The 22,848-nt window shown below is 47.0% G+C and overlaps 1 protein-coding gene across 1 annotated transcript; it reads right to left on the bottom strand.

Moving 5' to 3' along the window:
- Positions 1-1,486: 1,486 nt before the first annotated feature.
- bmper (BMP binding endothelial regulator) lies at positions 1,487-21,635 on the bottom strand. The gene is made up of 16 exons (XM_035164827.2): positions 21,005-21,635; positions 16,813-16,898; positions 9,306-9,405; positions 8,040-8,122; positions 7,232-7,322; positions 7,016-7,098; positions 6,611-6,710; positions 6,304-6,413; positions 6,086-6,220; positions 5,839-5,943; positions 3,756-3,801; positions 3,091-3,254; positions 2,770-2,971; positions 2,247-2,589; positions 2,005-2,135; positions 1,487-1,672 (listed from the first exon to the last, which is right to left on the bottom strand). Exons 1-16 carry the CDS (start codon positions 21,108-21,110, stop codon positions 1,491-1,493), a joined length of 2,067 nt encoding a protein of 688 aa, XP_035020718.1. The 5' UTR covers positions 21,111-21,635; the 3' UTR covers positions 1,487-1,490.
- Between the last annotated feature and the right edge of the window lie 1,213 nt (positions 21,636-22,848).

The raw sequence follows: 22,848 nt of genomic DNA, 5'->3' as shown, positions 1-22,848 counted from the left end.
GAACAGCTTTTCATTCAGTTTGAGCTTTTTCTCGTTTCTCGAACATGAGAACATGAATTAATATAATATAAAAATAAAGAGCTCTCACTGTGGGAATATGAAAAGTAAAACATCAGAACGAAACTAAATTGATCTTTTGTCACATGAGTCAAACTTTACTTTTGTTTTGACGACTAAAACATTTTAATTGGACCATTTTTTAATTCAACTTCAATTTCCTGCAGGTTTATTTTTTTGCGTTTAAAAGTGAAGCTGATTTTCCTTGAAACTCCGGCTGCAGTTTAATCAAAAGCTGTTTTCAGACTTGAAATGTCAGAAAATAGTTTCGGGACATTTTCAGGAGTTTGTGTTTCTCATGTGAAGAAGCAGCAGGAGATCGTCCGGCTCGGACTCGTGTGGGGAAATGTCCGGAGTTCATTTCAGGGGATGAGCGCAGCTTTATTTTGAAAGGGTAAAACTAGGTTTCGTACTACAGCACCAAAGAAAAGAGAAAAATAAACGTAACTTTACTGATGAGAATTACATTTACTCTTTTTTTTCCTGCCTGGTCAAATCACCATTGGTTGTTTTGGGGATTGGAACACGCAACCCTCAGCTCAGACGTTCTTCCTGTGAAAGGCTTCTGGACTCTAAAGAGTAAAGACACAAGTCGAACATGAACTTTGATAAAAGATTATATTGCTGGTCTTAAATAATTGTTGTCAAGTGAAACGTATGCGTGGATGAAAACCTTCAGTTTGATCCGAACCCCCACGACCTGCACACGGAGCAGAACACGATACAGTACTTGATCCCTGCGCTGGAGAGAGACTCACATTGCTCCTCAAACAGTAACACAACAGTTCACTACACAAACATAAATAGCTTCTGTTTCCCTTTAAATCATCTCGAACTCCATTAGATTCATGATTCTGGCTCTTGCTACGTCATTCGACTGGAATATAAATTAACAACATCAACAACAAATAATAATATAATAATAATTAGAACAATAATAATATAAAAGCTGTCTGTCTTTCATATAAATCTGGTTAGCTTACAATATGAAATGATGCTCACGGGGACAGTTTGATACGATGCATCAGTTTCTCTGCTTTGAGTCCATCAGAGAGAAACCCGGCGCCATGTTGGCTCTGACGGGAGTCCACGCCGTTTCCTGAGGGTCTGAGGTCACGTGACTTCCTCGGGGAGCGGAGGACAAACAGGGTTCTCTTGGTTTTCTCTTGGGAGTCAAGTTCGTTCTCTACCAAGGCTGAAACCAGCGCCCCCTGGTGGTGGTGTCTTGTATCGTAAACAGTCCTCAGCACAGAGGGGGGGACGCAGCAGCGAGGATCAAACCCCCCCCCGTCCCTTCGCAGCACCTGTGACCTGTGACCTGTCCACACTGGACCCTTTAGCGTCCCAAACTCTTCCTGGCAAGTTTGGCTCGTATAGTTTTTAAAACTCCCTGACCTAACCCCCCCCCACCCCGCCCACCCGGGTCACTAGGGTCACCGCCCGGGGCAGGAAATGGGTTTGATGCAGCGTCCCTGGAACAGCACCAGGTTGGCGGGACAGTGGCAGCCGGCCACGCACGGCTTGTGGCACGGCCCGATCTCGTTCCAGTTGTCGCAGGTCTTGGTGCAGCCGGGGCCGCAGGTGTCGTACACGGCGCCGTGTTTACACTGGGTGGCTGGTGGAGGGAAGACACGGGGGTAAACGTCTGATTGATGGAAATATGACTGATATTTATGCATTTTTGAGTTTCATAAAATCATCCAGTGAAAATCTTACATGTCAAGTTGAAAGATATTTGAACTGTTAATTTGGGTTATTTCGAAATGATTCTGATAAAAAAATTATTTCTTCTGATCAATTTCAGATTTTATCTTTAGGACAAGAAGCCACAATAAGTTCAGCAAACAAAATAAAACAGATTATGATTTATTTGTCTGTTTTCATCATTTAAAATTAAACCCTGACTTGTCATGTAACAGAAGCTTGTGATTGACAGCTGTCACTCACCCATACAGGCCGTGTCGGGCCTCCACAGGACAGGCGCGCCCTCCCGCTCGCAGGCCCGGCTGTAGGCGATGAACGACTCACAGTAACAGTTTTTATGAACCGGACATTCACACATGTCCGTCACACACGACCTGCAGGGGGCAGGAGTCAGTTCAGTGATGAGATTCAGATTAAAGGTTTATTCAGTAAACAATAAAAACACTTTTCTTTAACAGAATAAAAGCGTATCGCTGTGTCCTCACCTGTAGAAAGTTCCGAAGTCGACCACACGGTGGCACTTCTGAAACTCCCACGACTTTATCTTCTGACACTCCCGGTGGGCGCGGAACTTGACCTTGACGCTGCCCGGACACAGGAAGGAGGTCGGCCGGCGAGGCGGATGCTGCTGGGAGCAAACCTCGTTCCCCTCCACCCGCCACGACTCGGCAAACTCGTCCACGTCAAACTTGAACTGGCCGTCGCCTCCCATGGTGTCGTCGCGCTTGTGGCCGTTGTAGTTGCCGCAAAGGCCGCAGAGGCGTCCGCGCAGGTGGGGGGCGGCGACGACCTCCACGAAACTGTCACCGTCCCATGTGATCTCCAGACCTGCAGGTGGAGGCGAAGGGACGGAGGCAAGACGGGTTAGTGTCAAAAGAAGAAGAAGAAAAGCATCGAGGGTCGATACCCTGCACACGCATGACACAGTGTGGTGTGTGTGTGTGTGTGTGTGTGTGTGTGTGTGTGTGTGTGTGTGCGTGTGTGTGTGTGTGTGTGTGTGGTGCTCACCTGCTATGGTGGTGAGCTTCAGCAGGTACCCGTCCAGGTCGATGTGCACCCCGGGGCCGTGGTAGGGCAGAGCGATGCGGGTGCCGTTCCTCCGCACCGTCAGGTGCTGGTGCAGGCTGAGGACCAGACCCCCCAGCCGCACCTCCACAGACTGAGTCCAGGAGAAGGAGCGCGTCCGCCGGGCGTCGTTCTTCACCAACACCTGAGAGACAGGAAACAAGTTGTTCAGTCAAAGTTTGAAGTTAGTTTAACTGTTTTTCCCTCACTGATGTAACACGTTCAATTTTTTTCAAAGGCTGAAAACCTAAACTGCTGCTGTACCGTGAAGCCGGAGTCGTGGCTGTTGACGTTGTTTCCCGGGCTCCCGGAGGGGACGCCGCCGCAGTCCCGAGTCAGGACGTACTGACACGTTCCCTGGAAGTTAAAGGTCCTCCCGTCGAAGGTGTTGTAGTGAGGGTCCCCAAACACCGTGCACACACCCGGCTCTGCAGCGGGACGAGACCAAGACAAACAGGAAGACGTTGAGGACGGAAAGAAGCCACTTGAACTAAAATAAATACGTCATATATGATGAACGGTGAAATATGTGGCGTGAATCCGAGCGGCCGCGAAGTGGAAACAGGATGTGTGCTGTGAAAACTCTGCACCATGAAGAAGTGAGGTCACAGAGTCTTTGAAGTCCTGAAATGGGACATTTACTGTCGTTGTGGGGATTTCTGTTGCAGCCAAAACCCAAAGTAAAATGACCCGAGGCCCGAACCACAGCCCGGACACACGTTCATGGGAAACTGAAGCTGCAGCGGCCGGACTGGTTTTCTTTGCCTTTAAGAATTCACCGTTTCTGCTGCTTTGTTCGTCATCGACCGACTTCCCAGCTGACGGCAAGAACTTATCTAAGATACTTGAAGACTCTTCAAGGCCCAAACTTCAAGACTTTGATTTGAATTGTTAAAGACAAGGATGAGGGTTCAGAGGGACTTACTCACTTTCAGTGCAGACGGGACAGCAGCCGGTTCTGTTCAGGATCTTATTCTGAAAGAGACCAGGCACAGACAATGTTAAATATTATATTAAATTTAAATGTGGTTTCATGCCTTGAAGGGGGTTCTAGTTACAGTAAATACACTTCATGTTCACCAGAGATCAACTGATACTGAGACTTTTCACAAACGGTTAAACTGACATGAATGAAAAAGAGCTGTGTTCTCATGCTGTCACACACACACACACACACACACACACACACACACACACACACACACACACACACACGTATGAAAAGTTCCAGTTTTGACAAGTTCACAGTCAAACCAGGATGAACACAAAGACACAGATACTGTGTAACACGACCCTGTGTGTCTGTGTGTGTGTGTGTGTGTGTGTGTGTGTGTGTGTGTGTGTGTGTGTGAACAGATATCTTCTTCTGACCCTATAATGGGCTGTTTGAGGGTTAGGACCTGGTTTAGGGTTAGAATCAGGTTTAGTGTGTGTGTGTGTGTGTGTGTGTGTGTGTGTGTGTGTGTGTGTGTGTGTGTGTGTGTGAGTGTGTGTTTCAACCTTCATCAGAGGCGAGGATCAGAGAACTCTTTCACACACACACCTACTTTTTGTTGCCTCAGGGAAGACCTTCATTGGCGAACGAACACACACACACACACATTCACACAGACACACACACCTCGTCTGTCATCACATACAGACGTTCCCCATACACTCAATATACACTTCAGTCCTAACCTCTGCACAAAGGGCACTCTCTCTCTCTCTTTGAAGAGGGCTGCCTGTGACACACACACACACACACACACACACACACACACACACACACACACACACACACACACACACACACACACACACACACACACACACACACACACTGACAGAGATTGGTTTTCAGGGGACTCTTCTTTGCTGTCACTCAAACGTCGCACAGACAAAAGGCTATTCGGAGACACACTGTCTCCACAGGGACGCACACACTCTGCCGACCTGCCGCTGACCGCAGGATGACGGCCCAGGAGAGTGTGTGTGTGTGTGTGTGTGTGTGTGTGTGTGTGTGTGTGTGTGTGTGTGTGTGTGTGTGTGTGTGTGTGTGGTGCGGTGTGAGAGTCTCAGACTCATAACTTGTGACAGGCGTGTTCGCTCCATGTTGTTCAAACGTGTGTTCGACTGGTGAGTTTGTGTAAATGTTTCCTCCACGTGAACGTTTCTTCACTTTCTTCTGTGTTGTAGATGAAATCCATGTTGACGTTGGGAAAGAGGAGCTCGATGATGCGAAATATAAAAACAGATAATTCTCCTCAAACGCTTTAAAGAAACGATCTTGATTTCAACATGTGAGGAGGAGGAAGTTCAGATATTTGTACTTTTACTTTGTTACTCCCCACCTCTGTTCATAAGCTACACACACAATTACACAACAAGACAGTGTGTAATAAGTGAAACTAGTTATTTTCACCCCCCCCCCCCGGTCCACAGACAACAGGTGAGGGCTTGTTGTAACCGCTGGAATCGTGTGAACTTGGCCTGACGCTGACATCGTCTGTGTGACCGCCAGCAGCCGGCGGAATGCGTGAAATCCACTTCATCACCTCCAGCAGACAGACGACCCCTGAGCGGCCTCAGCGACAGGTGAACGCAGCCGATCCCAGAGCGTCGGACAGCCGGTGCCTCGCTTCAACCGCGTGAAACGATCGGCTAATGTGCCAAGACGAAGCCTTTTTCACCGTGTAGGTGTAACTTTTTACGTCTGTTAGAAGTTTCCTACATTTAAACATTAAAACAAAAGGTTTTAGAGGAGGTGATATAAAGAATGAACTCTTATAAGTCAGTGTGGTTTCTCTCAGTGTTTTGGTTCACAGACACTTTTCTGGGTGTGAGCCGTCGGTACTTCAGAGGCCGTGGCAGCTCCGTCAGTAAATCAGGACGATGTGGCGGCGTCACACATGTGCAGTGAAAATGACGGAGTTAGTCACGGGCTGTAAAGTGTGAGCAGATAAAGAAGAGCGACAGAGACGGACCCGTAGAAGACAGGCTGGTGATTGGCTGTCGGGGCCTGTCACTCACCGAGGGGCAGCTGGTGATTGGCACACAGTGTTTGGGCCGACACTCGATGCTTCCTTTGACACAGGCGCAGAGGGAGCAGTTCACCGACGACCACATGTCTCCTTCCTGCAGAGAGAGGAAGCACAGCGCTGTCAGAGAACGTCCACACACACGTTACTGCATTCATCCATTCATCCATCCCTCCATCTTTCAGACCTCCATCTTGTTCTTCCATCCCTCCTCCACTCATCCCTCCTGCATCTCTCACCCTGTAGATCTTGTTGCGGACTCTGCAGTACTTCACCTCCTCCACCTTCACGTAGGACAAACAGTCCTCACAACACTGGTCGCCCTGGCAACCGCCCGAACGCGAGCACCGCCTCTTGCACACCACCGTTGAATCCTGGGAGGAGGGAGAGGATTTAGTTAAAGATTATGGTCTGGATCCTCAGCGAATGAAGCTGGTATCTGCTTCCTGTCCGGTACCTTGCAGGTGCAGGTGGTGCAGTTGTCGTGAATGAAGGAAGTGTTGTTCTCGTAGACCTCACTGTGGAACAGACAACTTCCTAAAGACAGATCGAACACCTTCCTCTGGCCTGGAGGAGGAAGAGGAGGAGGAAGAGGAAGAAGAGGAAGAAGAGGAAGAAGAGGAAGAGGAGGAGAGACACAAGATGTAGAGAAAGATTAAAGAAAAACTCTGGGACTTCTTAAACTTCTCACGATCTTCTGAAAACTTTGAGTCAAATCTGCAGATTCAGTGAAACAACTAAAATGTGATTTAAAAAGTTTGTACCGAGACATCTGGGACAGCAGTGACCGGGCGGGGTGTGGCTGAGGTGGGCGGGGCATGAGAGGACAGGACACACCTCCCTCATGCAGAGAGTCCGCCCTCCCTGGAAAACAACGAATCACAGCTCAGTTAACATTGTGTTTTTTTAGACACAACTTTGAAAACCACTAAGAAAAATTCTTCTTATAAAACTTATTACTGAATTTATACATTTACAGAATTTTATTTATCAACTCATCCAAGTTTGTTTCGTAAATTCTTTAGTCCCTAAATTACAATGTGAAACCGAAACTAACCAGATCAAGTGTGTGTGTGTGTGTGTGTGTGTGTGTGTGTGTGTGTGTGTGTGTGTGTGTGTGTGTGTGTGTGTGTGTGTGTGTGTGTGTGTGTGTGTCTGTGTGTACTTACAGTGCACGTGCACCTGATGCAGGGTTTCCCCTCTGGACTGAACTCCTCCTTCTCTTTGTACAGACGACCCTCGAAGATACAAGCTGCGAGAAAAGAAGTTACACAACATGAACCACGTCCAGAATCCAGAGACTCACACGAGACACAAGAGCTCCAGAGAATAGTCCCCCCCCCCTTCTTAGGTGTTGGGCTGTGGGTGCGCTGGGTTCTACTCACTGGGGCAGGTGGGGCAGCATTTCTTCGGGTGGATCTTTGGGTTTTTACAGTGGACGACACACTGCACCTCCGCCTCCGTGACGACACCTTCCTGTCACAACCAGGACAGAAACCACATCTTTAGTTTGTTTGGATTCAAATATACTTCTGCTCTTTCCTCACTGCGTCCTTCACTTCCTCCTTATCCTCCTTTCACTGATCCCTAACTACTTAACGATCCTACACTTCACTCAGGATCAAGAAAGTATCTGTCTCTCTATCTGTCTGTCTCTCTATCTCTCTCTATCTGTCTCTCTATCTGTCTCTCTATCTCTCTCTCTATCTGTCTCTCTATCTGTCTCTCTATCTCTCTCTCTATCTGTCTCTCTCATCTGTCTCTCTATTCTCTCTCTCTATCTGTCTCTCTATCTCTCTCTCTATCTGTCTCTCTATCTCTCTCTCTAGCCCTTGATAGAGTTCAGTCTTCCATCCTTCCCTCCTCCCTTCCTTCCTTCTTTCATTCCTTACTTTGTTCCATCTTTCTTTCCCTCCTCCCTTCTTTCCTTCATTCCATCTTCCATCCCTACCTTCCCTCGTTCCTTTCCTTTCACCCCCCCACACTCCTCCGCTCATCGCTCCCTCCCTCACTCCTCCAGAGGTCAGATACTTCAACATGACGTCAGAGCTGAAACAACAGCGTCTGTTCACTTCAACGCTGCTCACACACACACACACACACACACACACACACACACACACACACACACACACACACACACACACACACACACACACACACACACACACACACACACACACACACACACACCTGACATCTTCGGGTGACGCAGGGCTTGGTGGACGTGGTCCAGGACACTGAGCTGTTGTAGGATCGTCCGTCAAACGTGCAGCCTGAGAAATAAAGAGACAGTTACAGTCACAATGGAAACATGTAAGGAATCACGTCTTTACAAGACACACACACACAGACACAGACACACACACACACACACAGACACACACCACACACACACACACACAGACAGACACACACAGGTCTCTGCAGTGTGTCGGGATGTGACAGCTGCTCAGCACTAAATGAAAAGCCTCTTCGTTTCGTCCCATTTACAGTAAGTGGTCTCAGATCAATGTTTCACTTTCCAGAGACTGAAACCTGATCACAGCCGCTCAGTGGAAATCAAACCCTCTGATACGGTGTCACTGCCGAGGACGACGCTCAGTGGATGTGACTGAAGAACAAGAGACTCCACTCGTCCTCGTGACGTCCTGCTCACACACTCACACACTCACACACTCACACACTCACACACTCACACACAGACGTGACAACACATCACTGGAAACGCTGCAAAACGGTGCAACTTTGAACGTTTGTCAAATTGAGTTCTGTTTGATCCTTGTTTGTTCGCCTGTGGAGCTTCAGCACTTCGCTGTGGTTCCATACGAGTGAGGAACGGTGAGACGACCCAGAGGAGTCGTGAACTCTAAGTCAACCGCACAGCAGTGAACTGACGAGGGGCTGCTGAGGCGACGTGCACGACCAGAGCTCGTTCCACCTGAAATAACCAAGTGTCGTAAAAACGCTGAACCGCAAAAAAACAAAAGGGCCGCACCCCGGCTGAGTGCTGGAGGAGTGTGTGTGTGTGTGTGTGTGTGTGTGTGTGTGTGTGTGTGTGTGTGTGTGTGTGTGTGTGTGTGTGTGTGTGTGTGTGTTTTTTATATTTCAGACCAAATAACATGTGAAGACGTTTTTATTGTCTCTTCATTTTGTTTTAATCAGGGTTTGAATCTGCTGAGATCCGCAGAAAAGAAAATTACTGAAGATACAGATCCTGATTAAAATGTTAAATATTTCTATATTATTTATCAAGGAAAAATACTTTGATGACGGTAACGTGACTCTAACTTTTAGAAATGCTCACGTATTTTTAAAAATGGTCGACAAAACGTAAAGTAGACTGAGCTGTGAGCTGAAGAGCGAACAGACACATCGCTCTGCTCCTTGATTGACAGGTGTCTCAGCCTATCACAAGCACTAAAACCTTGAACATGTAGCCGTCGGTCTGAGTCTCACCTTTACACCTCTCGCAGCACGCTCCAGTCTGTTTCACCACCAGAGCACAGTCTTCAGACACCAGCGGACATTTCTCCTGCTTGCAGTCGGCCTTCCCCTCCTGCAGAACACCAGGGAGGAAAAGGTCAGAGAATAAAAGATCTACTTCAACCATCACAACCTTCAGAGTGTTTCAGGGGCAGCAGAAGATTTCATGTCGTCCACAAAACATCCAACGATGACAGGGAGAGTGGGATTTTGTTTCTGAGCTAAAACAATATGACCTGGGACTTAATGAATAAAGACAGTTGTGCCTCAGTGTGTCTGAATATTTGAGATTAAACCTCAAGTCATTTTAAAGACAGATTATATCAGAGCTTGGCGGCAGCAGCAGAAATCTCACTTCACTCACTCGTCATAGATAAAAAACAGGAATAGTCGATGCTCTGGTACAGTCCAGGTTATTTACTGTGTCCTGCACATGCGTGAACTTCATCCACGTGGACTCATACAGACACTGAAACAAAAAGCTGCTCAGTCAAACTTTCTTAATTAGTCAATTAAATTTATCCTCTGTCTCAGTCCTGCAAATAAAAACTCCCACAAAGAAAAAAAAGAGTTTTATTTGTGCCGTCGCAGATTTACTGTCGATTCTATAAAAATAAAACATGTTTCACAGAATGAATCTGTTTTCAGACATGAACTCAAGAGTTTGTTTTTCACGTGTGTTCTCGGGTAGAGCTCCTCGAGAATAGTAATAACATGAAAACATATTTAAAATAACACCGCTACGTCCTTTTAATGTGAAAAATCATCGTAGTATTTTCACATGACCTCACCATCTGATTGGTCACCCGTGTGAAATCAGACACTTTTAATGGTTTCCACACCAGAAGTGACTCCGTGTTCTCCGGTGAGCTGTGAATTTTCACACCCAGTCAACAGGCGTCCTGTCGCCTCCAGAAACACAGAGCGCCGTGTCCCCGCCGCTCGCTGCGCCGCGGGACGGGGCCCAAACTGGGCTCGTTTAATCCACCCCACTTTCACACCCAGCTTTTACTGCTGATTTTATCCACATGCTGTGTGTGTGTGTGTGTGTTTTATTTTACGCACTGTGGGGGTGTACAAAGTGGAGGCTGGCGGCCCCCGCGGCCCCCGTGGCCCCCGCGGCCCTGTGGCAGGCGGCTCTAACGAGGACGGATCAAAGCGGGGCAGAAATAAATCTGGGCAGTTTAATATAGCAGCGGTGCTCCGGCTAAAACCCCAACCACACCGAGGACAGATGATGTCATGACAGGGGAGGAGGGAGGAGAGGGACGGAGATGGAAAGAGGGTCAGAGGGAGTTAAAGAAGAGGAAGGAGGAGAGGAAAGAAAAGGGAGAAGTGGACGTTAACATCTGAAACGTCCTGTGTGATTATGTGACCTGTCCAATCAGATCCTGGATCTCTCTGGTGTAACCACCCACACGATCGTGTGACCACAGCTCCATTCATCTCAGCCCGGTTCGTAAATAAAGCCGAACCCCAGAGGTGACGTGTGGTCGGAGCAGCACGGAGCAGGAAGACGCTGCAACACAACCAGAGACACACAACGAGAGACACACAACGACAGACACACACACACACGAACGGCTTCTGAGCTGCGGGCGTCTCCAGAAGCTGAATTATGGTCATTTAACAAAAATCCTCCTTTAAGACAGAGTTTCAGTTTGAACTCCTGAGACACAAGCTGCTAAAGATAAAAACCAACAGATACGAATGTGGAGAAAAGGCCGAAGAGTCGAACGTGAGAAACCAACGTGAAGTAACTGCTCTGTCATCGCTGCACAAGCTAGAAGAGCAGATGGGGAAAAAGACTTAGATCAAATATCTGATTTGCCAGATTATCCAGATCTGTCTTTTAAATTTGAATGGGCTGTTACTTTGGTTATGCCCCCCCCCCCACCCCTCCACAAATACCATGGACATCGGTTCAGCAGATCTTTGTGTAATCCTGCTAATAAAAGAATAAACACAGATAATAACTTAACGTCCTGAGCGGAGTTTAAAACACATTAAACTTAAAAACTGTTTGAGATGTGATTCGTGTGAATTTGGCTGAAACACGTTAAAAAACTAAAAAATGTTGGAATGAGCCGTTAAAGACCTGAAGACTATGTGGTCCGGTCTCCAAGGTCATGTCCCCCCGTCTCTCTCTCTGTTCTCCATTAGCACAAAGTGGTGTTAGTACATGTGACCCCCCCCCCCCCTGCTTGTCACGGGGGTCAAAGGTCACAATGGGTCACCACGCCTTATAAACACTCAACATACCACTGCGGCACCAAGGCTGGCCGACTGGACGGCTGTCTGTCGCCGGGTGGCCCCCCCACCCCTTCAACACGCGCACACACACACACACACACACACACACACACACACGCACACACACACACGCACACACTGCTATGCTTGAACGTGTGCGTCGGAGAAAGAGAAAGTGTGTGTGTGATAATGTGTTTGGAGTGTTTACACGCTGCTGCATGTTGATACCACGGAGTCGTCTGCGATGACTTCATTTATTTATTTAACTCATTTGCTAAATTCACTCAATAACAGTTTTTCTTCCTGATGATTTGGAGATAAAAACATCTTCAGAGTTTAAAGTTGATTTGGTGAAGATACAAAGTTGTGTCGTCTTTTCAGATCGACCCTGAAACTCTGATCGTCACAACCCAGGATTCAGTGTAAAGAAACGTTTCAGAAAACACGTTAAATCCTTAAAAATATAAATATTTCATATTAATCAGTTAAGTGCAGATAACGAGGTTCAGTAGGATTTAATAATTTCTTGGTCCATAATCCTGCAGAACAGTTTCCATGAAGCAGAAAAGAAGTGAAAAGATTTTAAATCTTGAAAAACAAATGGTTTTTTTTAAGGGATAAAACTAAAACCGACATTTCCTCCTTCAGGTTGTTTGGAGACATTAGGAGGAGAAAGTTACTTTTGCATAATTAGATTTTAAAGAAGGTTAAACTTATATTAATCTGATGTTTTATCATCTGTTAGTGACTCTGGTTGTGTAACTGAGGATCTGCACACAGCGTCTTGTGATGAATTAGTAAACCAAACTGATCAATAAAAGTTGGACTTGAGAATTAAACTGAATAAATCAAATTGATTTCACATAATGTTTTCTAACGGTGAGGCTGCTCTGCCACTAGGAGGCGGCAACGTTCACCGCTTCTTCTTCTCCTCCTCTCGCTCTTCACCTCCTCCCTCATCCATCATTTCTCTTCCTCCGTCGGTTTTCTTTTCTGATTCTGAATCTCATCACTCCGCTCTGTCTGATTCTCTCTCACGTTTTGTTTTTCATCACTCTCTCTCTCTCCTCCGTTTTTAAGATGTTTCATTAACACTCAAAGCCTCTGTCCCCCCACTCCCTCCTCCATCTTTTCATGCTCTCCGTCATGGTGACGGATGGAGAGATCAGTCAGAGTCTGTCAGCGAAGGAGAGGAGCTCTAAAACTTAAAGGCCCACTTAAGCCCTTGGACTCCAGCCCCCCAACCTCCCGCTCCCACTAACCTTAACCCCCTTTGCCACCGTGACCTTTCACCTTTCACCCTTCCTCGAAAAACAAACAGGTCGCGACCCCCCGCTGGAGAGCAGGAGCCGCAGCAGCTTAGGAACGAGACAGGCGGAGAAACGATGCTGATGGGAACCGTTTCTACGAGTCGTCTTTCCTGAAGTCAAGTTGTGATCTGGACTCAAGACGCTTGTTTGTCCCGTCCACTGACATGGAGGAGGTAGGATCTATGACCTATACTGCAGCCAACCACCAGGGGCCGGTCGAGGCACTTTGGCTTCACTCTCGTGGAGCTGTCATGTCGTCCATCTTGTTTTACAGTCGGTGGTTTTACTACAAAGTCCGGTCGACGTGAGACTGGAATCAAATCTGAGTGAAAGAACGAACTCAGACGTTTAAACAGTAAAAGTTGTGGAGACAATGTTGTAAATAAAGTGAGTCGAAGTAATTGGCACTTTAATAAAACGTCAGAAAATAAAGTGGAAAATGACGTCTTCATGTAGTTTCATTTAAATAAGATTAAAACCAGAGAATGTTCAATTCACCGTGATTTTTACAAGATTGCTGCCACTGATAAATCTGATATAAATTAAGTTTCATTTAGAAAGCTGCTCTGTCCCGTTAACGCCCGAATCTGCAACACGATGTCATAAATGAAGTTTTATTGGCTTTTCATTTTCTCATTAAGTCTCTGCAGCCATAACAACATTTAAATGACTTCATTCTATCACTTTTTATCTTGGTTTGATGAGTCATTGTGAAAGATTCCAGCCTCAGTTGGATATTCATGTGTGTGTGTGTGTGTGTGTGTGTGGGGGGGGCAGATTAGAAAAGGTTAGATAAACCTCTTGTATTGATCAGCTTCTGTTTGAGTTGAGACACCGACAGGAAACGACCTTCACGCTTCTCTGAGATCAGTCACAGGATCACAGCTGACGTATCATTTACAGCTAAACTCCAGTGACCTCTGACCTCTGACGGTTTCTGTGTCCTACGTGAAGGAATGAGGACGTGAGTCACAGGAGGAGGAGAGCAGCAGAGAACCGTGTGCAGAGACAGTTTTTATGACAACACAAATTATTACGTCTTTCTTTCAACTTCCCAGGAGCCACCTCTCAAGTCCAAGACGTCCTCGTCTTCCACCAGCAGATGAACTTTGGCTCCATCGCACCAGGATGAAAGGTTTGAAACCAGATCTGTGTGCGGACGTTTGTGTGTTTTGGCCTCACACACCCGACACTGTGATTTAAAACCCCAGGATTCAGGAGAGTTGTCGCTGTCGCACCAACACAAACACACACTCGGGGTAAGAGGTTTGTAGTTTGATATCATCAACCTGACCCGAGTGAGGCAGGAGGAGGATGAGGAGGATGAAACAATGCGGCCGAGCGACGGGAGGAAGAGCCGATGAGAGAGAGGAAGAAGACACGGAGATGGACAGACAGATAGACGAGGACGATGAGGAGCGTGACGGAGACGGGCCGCCTCCCTCCCAGATAATGGATCGTCATGGCGACCTGCCTGTCAGTCAGTCTGTCAGCCACATCCACTCCAGGCCCCATTACAGCGCTCGGTCGGGCCCGGACACACACAATGGCTCTTCTGTGTGTGTCTGTGTGTGTGTGTGTCTCTACCCATAGAGCCATTAGCAGGTACTCAGGACCCCCTCCATGTATGAGTGACACTGGTGCCCTGATGGCTCCCCCTCGCACAGCGACACAGGACTCTGGAGTTGACGTGTTTGAGGACATACATGTGAGGCTCCTTGTTTTCCAGGTTATCAATAAATGAATGTGAGTTTATGATAAAAGATGGAACCTGAGTGTTTTGTTATCGAGCATCGAGACGTTGTTTTGCTTCCTGTGTGGAAAGGAAACTGTTCAGAGTTCAGAGTAAACAGGATCTGTGATGACGAGAAGAGACCAGAATAGTCCTGAACCGAGACATGAAGTGAAAACGATCATATATTTAATATTCATAATAATAATATCTACGTTCAAACTTTAAGATGTTTCTACAGAAGAAAACTTTTTTTTAAACTTTTATTTTAAATGAATAAATAACAAATAAATGAAAGGAAATCAGTAGAAAGTGCAGATTCAAAAAAAGTTTTTAGCAGATAAACAAAGACCAAATAAAGATTAGGTCCTTAAAGGATGTAAGTATGAAAGAGTGTGTGTGTGTGAGAGAGTGTATGTGTGTTTCTGTGTGTGTGTGTCTGTGTGTGTGTGTGTGTGTGTGTGTGAGGAGTTAAAGTAGAGATGAAAGCCCGACCATTGCCTGCTGATGACTGATAGCATTCAGCAGAGCTTTGGCTGATGTCTGCCTGATAACACAGAGGACGACTGAGCCGAGGGCAGCGTCAGAGAGCAGCCAATCAGGGGCCGGCCGAGGCTTTCAGAGAGCCAATCGGAGTGTCACGTATAGAGAAGATACACGTTCGGTACAAGGTGACACGGTGACACGGTGACACGTTATGAGATGATATCACCTATTAGAGCGAATACTTCCACCAACAGTCTCCTGAATCAATCTGCACCAGCTCACACACACTCACAGATCCAGACCACTGCTCTCATCAGATCCACCGTGTACCTCATGACTGAATACTATGTGGTACCGTGTACTATGTTGTGAGTATCTATTATATCTCGTACTTATATGTTTGCTGAGAATCAAACAAACAATCAAACCAACGGACCGAGCTGAGAACCAAACCTCCGTGTGAGAGCGAACGCAACATGAGGTGAGAAAGTCTGAAAGTGAAGAGACGGAACAGAAAAAGAAAACGACCTCCTGAACGTTCTGGTTCAATCCCCTCCAGCTGTCGTCTCTGTGTGTTTCTGAGGGAAGTTTCTGTTTCACCTCAACAATAACAACAGGTCGTTTTTAAACCTCTGTGAAAAACCTTCTATGTTCTTATGAATATGAACGAGTGCGTCTCTCAGCAGAGCTCATCCCTCCTCATCTAGATCCACGGAGGATTCCCTGAGAAATCAAACCCCCGATCTCTCCCAGAGTTTCATGGGAATCGACGGAGCAGCATTTGCGTAAACAAACAGAATAAGCAGTGTTGCTATGGTTACGTACAATCTCAAACAGCAGTGATTGACAAGAGGAACTTAACTATTAACCAGAGACAGGAATATGTTTGTTGCTTCCTGATGCAAGCTGCAAACCAATCAGGAACGAGTGATGTATTTATGTAAGTGGAGGATGTAGACAAACGCACAACATGGACTCACACACACACACACACACACACACAGAGAGTTCACGCTCGTCCTGGAGGATAAACGCTGGTCATGTGACACCTCTTAAAGTCCAAACCCTCGTTCAGTCGAATCAGTGACACAGAAAAACCTGGTTGGTTCGTTTACTTCTCTTAAAACAAAGAGTCTACAGCAGCGAGGGGGTCAGGGGTCAAAGAGCACATGTTCCAGGAAAGAGTCGTCCTCTAACGTTTAGTTGGCTGGTTTTAACAACCGGCCCCGGAGTCAAGTCAGTGTGACGACGTCTGTTAGAACCAAACAATCCTCACACTTTGTTGTTAAAGCTCAGAAAACTGAAACTGTTGTTTCCTGCATTTACAAAACAACAGCACCAGAAGAACAACTGGGCCACAGAACCTGCTGTAGATAGAAGTCTCTTTGTTAAATCAGATTTAAATCATAAGTTGGATTGTTTTTTAAGTGTTTTGGGCCCAAAGTGATTCAATTCAAGATTCTCCAACAATCCGCACATATTGTTTCCCCCCAAAAATCACTTCAAAGTCCGAGTGCAACAAATCTTTCTCAACCCGCCGATAACAAACGCTGCACAAAGACCAAAGCATCAGCTTCGCAAACATCACAATCAGTGCGTTTTACACTATCAGTGGAAAAACCTGATGCAGCAGTTACACGTTTGCTCGAGACTCGACGACACACGGGGACGTGCAGCAGAGGGAAGCTGTGGGGTTTACCAGGCACTCGCAGGTGATGCAGGGGTTGTCGGTGATGTTGGGGATGTGGAGGACCTCTCCCTCGTTGTCACAGCTGGCCTCGGTACCTGGAGACGACAGGAGGAAGGGGACACACAGTCAGGACCACGTCACAGCAGGTTAAACACACGGCTGCACTCGGGTTGAATGTAAACTGAAGCGTCTCTCAGCTCATTGCTCCAAGCACAAGTTCAGGGTTCTGTTCCAGAAGCAGCAGGAACCTGGTGCACGAGCAATTGTCTGATTTCTATAAACAGAAAAATTATCAGACGTGTTTTGCTTTTCAATAAATGTGAGACATTATAATTTTCTTAAAATGTGTTTCTTTAAATGAGTTGTATTTACACACACACACACACACGCACACACACACACACACACACACACACACACACACACACACACACACACACACACACACACACACACACACACACACACACACACACACAGATATACATGAACTATCATTTTTGCAGGTTGTTATAACGACATGATGTTTTCACAATAAACTCATCAATGATGAACTAAGACTAAATACAACATGAGTGGTCTGATTGGAGGATAAATTATTAATATCCATAAATAAATCAAGGTTATTATTGATCTATTATGTCGAAAGGTTACTTTCTAAACTCTGCAGTTTCTCATCCGTTCGGCCCAGTTTGTTTTTCCAGGTAAAAGCATCGGCGTTTACACTGAGCTCTTAAAACCGCGAGTCGTTCTCTTTGTTACGAGCGTCAGTGTAATCTGAACCAACCACAGGAAACAAGCCCAACACAGGGTTTATGGGCAGAAGCCGACAGATGTGAGCGTCTCACTGAGGGAAACGAGCTCGGCAGCGACGCTCGGCCGCTTGTGCATGTGTCACGTTTGTTTTGACTTTCCAAACTGAAAACTTCCTTCCCAGTAGGAACTTATTGTCGCGAGCAGGAGGTCGCCGGAGGTGAAGGTAAATCTCCAACGCCAAACGTCTGGGTGTCAAACTACTTCCTGTTTGAGGCGACGTCTCCTCCGGCTGATCTAATCTCCCTCAGGAAGAGAATCGCTCGCACTGTCCGAGCACAAAACACCATTTACTTCTTCTGACATTAGGGAATTTCCTGACACACTGGACTGTGTGTGGATCCAGAAACGGCTGCTTCCTCCGGCTGCTCTCGTTTTTATACCAGAAACTGTTTGAAATCTTTGATTCATTCATTTTCTGCTTCAGTTAATCTGAAATCAACGCTGAAGTTTCTCCGTCGAGGTTCATTAAACTGAAAATGTCTGGAGCAAAATCCAAGACTGTGATTTCTGCGCTGCTCAAATCACGTCGTGTTTCCAAGATGACGTCTGCTCCTGTTTTTCATCCGGAGGTATTTGCCCTCTCGCTCACTGTGAATCACATGGAGCCTCTCGGGATCGTCTCAGGAGACTATCAGGAGTTCACTTCAGGTCTGTGTAAGAGTTCTGATCAATACGTGGTCGTCCTGTTATCTGTGACCTGTGACTCTCCTCCTGCTGACTCCCCGGTTTCCAGGAGCGTCGATGACTCAGGAGATGATCGGTCAAGTTAATACATCCACTTCTCTCCACGTATGAAAAATAAATACTTTTCAAAAACTAACACACAAGCCAAAGTGTGAGGAGAAGTCAGAATCAGTGTGTTGAGCTTAATTTAAAATCTCAAAGCAACAAGTGGAATCAAAGCCGACAAAGTCTGACAACCCATCGTCCTCTCCTGCGTCTTCAGTCTCCTTCAGTCCCTGAACGTGCAGAAATAATGACGACGAACTGTTTCTATGTCACTTCCTCTCTGCGCAGGAAACACAGAACTAAACCAAATTAAAGAGGAGAAAATAAGATCAAATATTAAAGTCGTTAAACGAGCTCTGACATCGTCGGTTTCTTTTTTAAGATTTGTTCCAAAACAAACCGGATTTTATTTGAGTCTATTGAATCAGTTGTTTAACATCATTAATCCTCTCAGCAGCAACGGTTTTCCATTCATGTGCATCTCACGCGTGTCGAACTGTTCGGGACAGTTTCTGTTTCCAACGGTCACAAGAATAATTTATTACTTCAGTAGAAGCAGAAAAACTGTAAAATAAAAGTACTCTGTTACAAGCACAATGCTGCAGTGACAGCACGTATTACAGTTACTTTCCTAATGAACTGCAGAAGAGGGTTCGTTGTAAATATTACACAAGTTACTGGATTATTATTATTACATATGTATGTAGCAGCTGAGGACTGAAGAAATCTGAACAGTTCGCACTGTCAGACAGTTGTGAAGTAATCGGAGGATTCTGTGACGTCTGGGAGCTACTCAGTCACCACAGGCCGAACGAAATCCTCATATCTGCTTAAAACCTCCTTCTGTTCATGTTCTCCTGCAGAGGAACCCGGTCTCTCTCCCTCCTGTCGGCTCAGTGATGAGCCACTGAACCCAAACTCTGTCAGGAGGACGTGGAAGTGACGTGTGAGGAGTTTCCTGGAGAGGAGCGGAGGTTATGACACAGACACGATGACCTCTGTGCTCCACCTGCTGCACCGACACACTGTAAGACCCTCCGCTCTGCGGCTCAGTGCACAATGGACAGATGACACCGGGGTTTGATGCCAGGTGGAGGAATCTGATCTGCTGGGATCAGAGCGGTGCGGCCTCATCACCTGATGCACGGCAGACAGTTGGTTCTCATGTCAAACACATGCACGTCTGGCTGCAGACTCAGACCCATCTGGTGCACGTTGCTTGGCCCATCTGATTCCCATCGCTCTGTTTACCTCAGGAACAGAGAGATAACAGCCAAGAGAGGGGAAGCCTTCGAATCAGAGGTGATTCTTCTCCCGGAGGGAGCAGATGTGGATAAAGTCATGTGTGATGGTTCCTTTCAAGAGCAGCTCTATGTTTAACATCTGGTTTGAATCTGCAGCAGCAAATATTTTCTCTATTTGTTACTTAAATTTACAAGAAATTAAACTACTGTTGTTGTGGAAACGCTCCAAATGTCCCCGGCAGCAGCAAATAAAGAAACTCCGTCAGAGGCTTTGAATCAAAACGCTGTTTCCTCACGGGTCACGTCCCTCATGCTGCTGTTTGAACAGAGATAAGATGCGTGAAGGCCGGGAGGCCGGCGGCTGAGGCCTGTGTGCACCAGCACCTCCACCAGCACCTCCACCAGAACCTCCACCAGAACCTCCACCAGCAGCTCCACCAGCACCTCCACCAGCAGCTGCACTACCAGCACCTCCACCAGCACCTCCACCAGCACCTCCACCAGCACCTCCACCAGCAGCCGCACTAGCAGCAGTCCACCAGCAGTACCTCACCACCAGAACCTCCGCCAGCAGCTCCACCAGCAGCATTTCTACCGCAGCTCACTGGCAGATCCACCAGCAGCTCCTCCACCACCAGCACCTCTACCAGCACCTCTACCAGCTCCTCCGCTAGCAGCAGCTCCTCCACCTTTCATTCACAACTTTCCCTTTACTGTCCTCTTGCTTCAGGGCACCGAGGCAACGCGCTGTCAGAGGAGCAGCAGGCCGCTGAGAGGCCGCTGAGAGGCCGCTGAATTAGAGCTGCTGGAGGAAAGTGATCCACACTTTACAGCAGAGGTTTAACTTGAAAAAGTCCAGTAATTATAACGTTTAGAGACAAAAACAACAATTTGAGTAAAACTCGGTTCTAATTTGAGGCAGACTTTCATCCTAAAGATCCACAACATCTATAATTCGTCAGAAAACTGTTCCAGTAAATAACTAGCGTGCCATGCGCAGGGTTTGATGCCGGGTTGTCTCACTGCGCTGCAGGGTGGCACACAGAGGATAACCCGGGTTAAACTCAACAACCAGGCCGAACAATTTAATTATCGAGCACTACAATATCACGGCCGCCTCTCAAGAGTCAAGATGAGCGAAGTGATCCAAATAAAATCTATTTACGCACGTGACGCAGACCCTGCAGTGTCTGTAATGAGATTTAAAAAATCAAATAAAGAAAATGTGGTGATGCAAAATGTAGAAGGAAGTTGTAGAGTTGTGCTTCTTGGTGCTCGTGAAGCAGAAAGAGGGTGAATCTCAGAAACAGACCGAACAGCGGAGACTCAACAACCGGGGGTTTGGGTCGGTTTTACGCACGGTGGCTGCCGCCATGCGCCATTACGCAGCCACACGACCCCTTTAATCTTACCTGTAATTAGCGGAGAGGAGGACCGGGGCGTTTGCAGCAGCAACAGGAAGCAGAGGAGAAACCTACAGGTGGAGGAGCAGGGAGGGATCCAGCAGCGGAGCAACATCCTCGGGTTCGCTCCAGGAAAAAACAAAATAAAGTACCAGAGTTTCTGAGGAACAAATCAAATCAATAAAAATCAATCCAGAGGAAGAAGCTGATCCACGTGCAGCGTCTCCCCAGAAGCAGCTCTTTATTCCAGCAGGAGGGTGACACGCAAAGTGACGATGAACCAGACGCTCACAGCGACATGAGAGAGACGCGCCTGCGGGCAGGAGACGGCGGAGCTCCGCATGTTGGGAAGAAGGAGTCGTGCGTCCTGCCGGAGGGAGAATCCCGGGGGGAGCAGCGCGGACGGGGTCTGGAAGCGGATTTCTCTCCAGTTCAGCGGCTCCAGCCAAAGTGTCCGAGCTGATCTGAGCGCAGACAAACACATGAACACACGCACGCGCTGGTTTATGAGAGAAATCTGCTCCGTGACCCTGCCGGAGAATCAGTGAGTGGATCCGCTGCGTCTGGATCTGCGCTCCGGGTCCGGGAGGAGTGCGTTTGGCGCATGGATGCTGGATGTCGACTGTCAGGGACGGAGGAGTGGACTCTCTCTCTCTCTCTCTCTCTCTCTCTCTCTCTCTCTCTCTCTCTCCCTCTCTCCTCTCTCCTCCTCCTCCTCCTCTGGTGTCGGAGCGCACCACAGAGCCAACAAGTCCTGCCTCCTCCTCTGTGAGACCCGGGACCTCCTCCTGCCTCCAGACCTCTCCCCAGAAAACCTCCTCTGTGCTGCGGACATCTCTCAGCCTCCCTGAGACAAGTTTTTAATAATCACAATCTCCCTCCATCTGTCTGCTACTGGACCAGTCAGTGCACCGTGTGTGTGTGTGTGTGTGTGTGTGTGTGTGTGTGTGTGTGTGTGTGTGTGTGGGATCCAGTTTCATTACCAACAAGCCGGGGGAGCTGCACGTGCTCCACGTCTCTTTGTTGTAAATTAGATTTTAATTTTAGTTATAGAAGAAGAAGAAGATGAAGGAGGAGGAAGATGAAGGAGGAGGAAGATGAGGAAGATGACTCAAGGTCAAGTGCAACGTTTTAGTCAGAAGTAGAAATTTCTTCTAAAAATGTAAAGAGATTAAAACATTTCTTTCCAGATTCAGTCTTGAAATTTCCTCTTTAAGAGCAGATTTAAAACAGTTAATGTGGAAATAGTTCATGAACAGCTTCTTTTATAATTCTAGTATTTCTCACTTTATTTAAAGGGAATCGAACTGGTTCATTCTTACTTTTTTTTTATCATAAATACTTTTCAACCAACGTATTTATACAGTTTATACCAGATTTAAACTGTAAATATACATTAGTACATAAGGTGAAGTGTGAACTTGTGATCTGGGGCTGTTTCATTCTAGAGAAGGAGAAACATCACTGCTACAGCACAGAGGGATGTTTTATATTAGACACCACACACACACACACACACACACAGACACACACACACACACACACACACAGACACACACACACAGTGCTGCTCACCAGTCCCATCCGACGCTGTGGTGTTGAGCTGCAGCGTCTCCTGGGAGCCGGCTCTTATCAGCCAACATCAGTGTCGGCTCTTGAGGTTGAATGGAAGCAGCCGGGTCATAAAGTGTGAGCCCAGCGGAGCGGAGGCTGTGAGAGCAGCAGATCAACGCCCACAACCGTCCACAGGTGTAATGTTCTCAAACACTTTTATGTATGTTCTGTATTTTCCTCTGTTCTCGTGTCAAAATGTCGTGGGAAAGAAGGAGTGAAGCTGGATTCTGCTCCTTCTT

This window comes from Hippoglossus stenolepis, chromosome 8, assembly GCF_022539355.2.
Source record: "Hippoglossus stenolepis isolate QCI-W04-F060 chromosome 8, HSTE1.2, whole genome shotgun sequence".
In the NCBI taxonomy this organism is placed as follows: Eukaryota; Metazoa; Chordata; class Actinopteri; order Pleuronectiformes; family Pleuronectidae; genus Hippoglossus; species Hippoglossus stenolepis.
The sequence above is the reverse complement of the archived record's forward strand: the minus strand, read 5'-3'. Positions and strand labels throughout refer to the sequence as shown.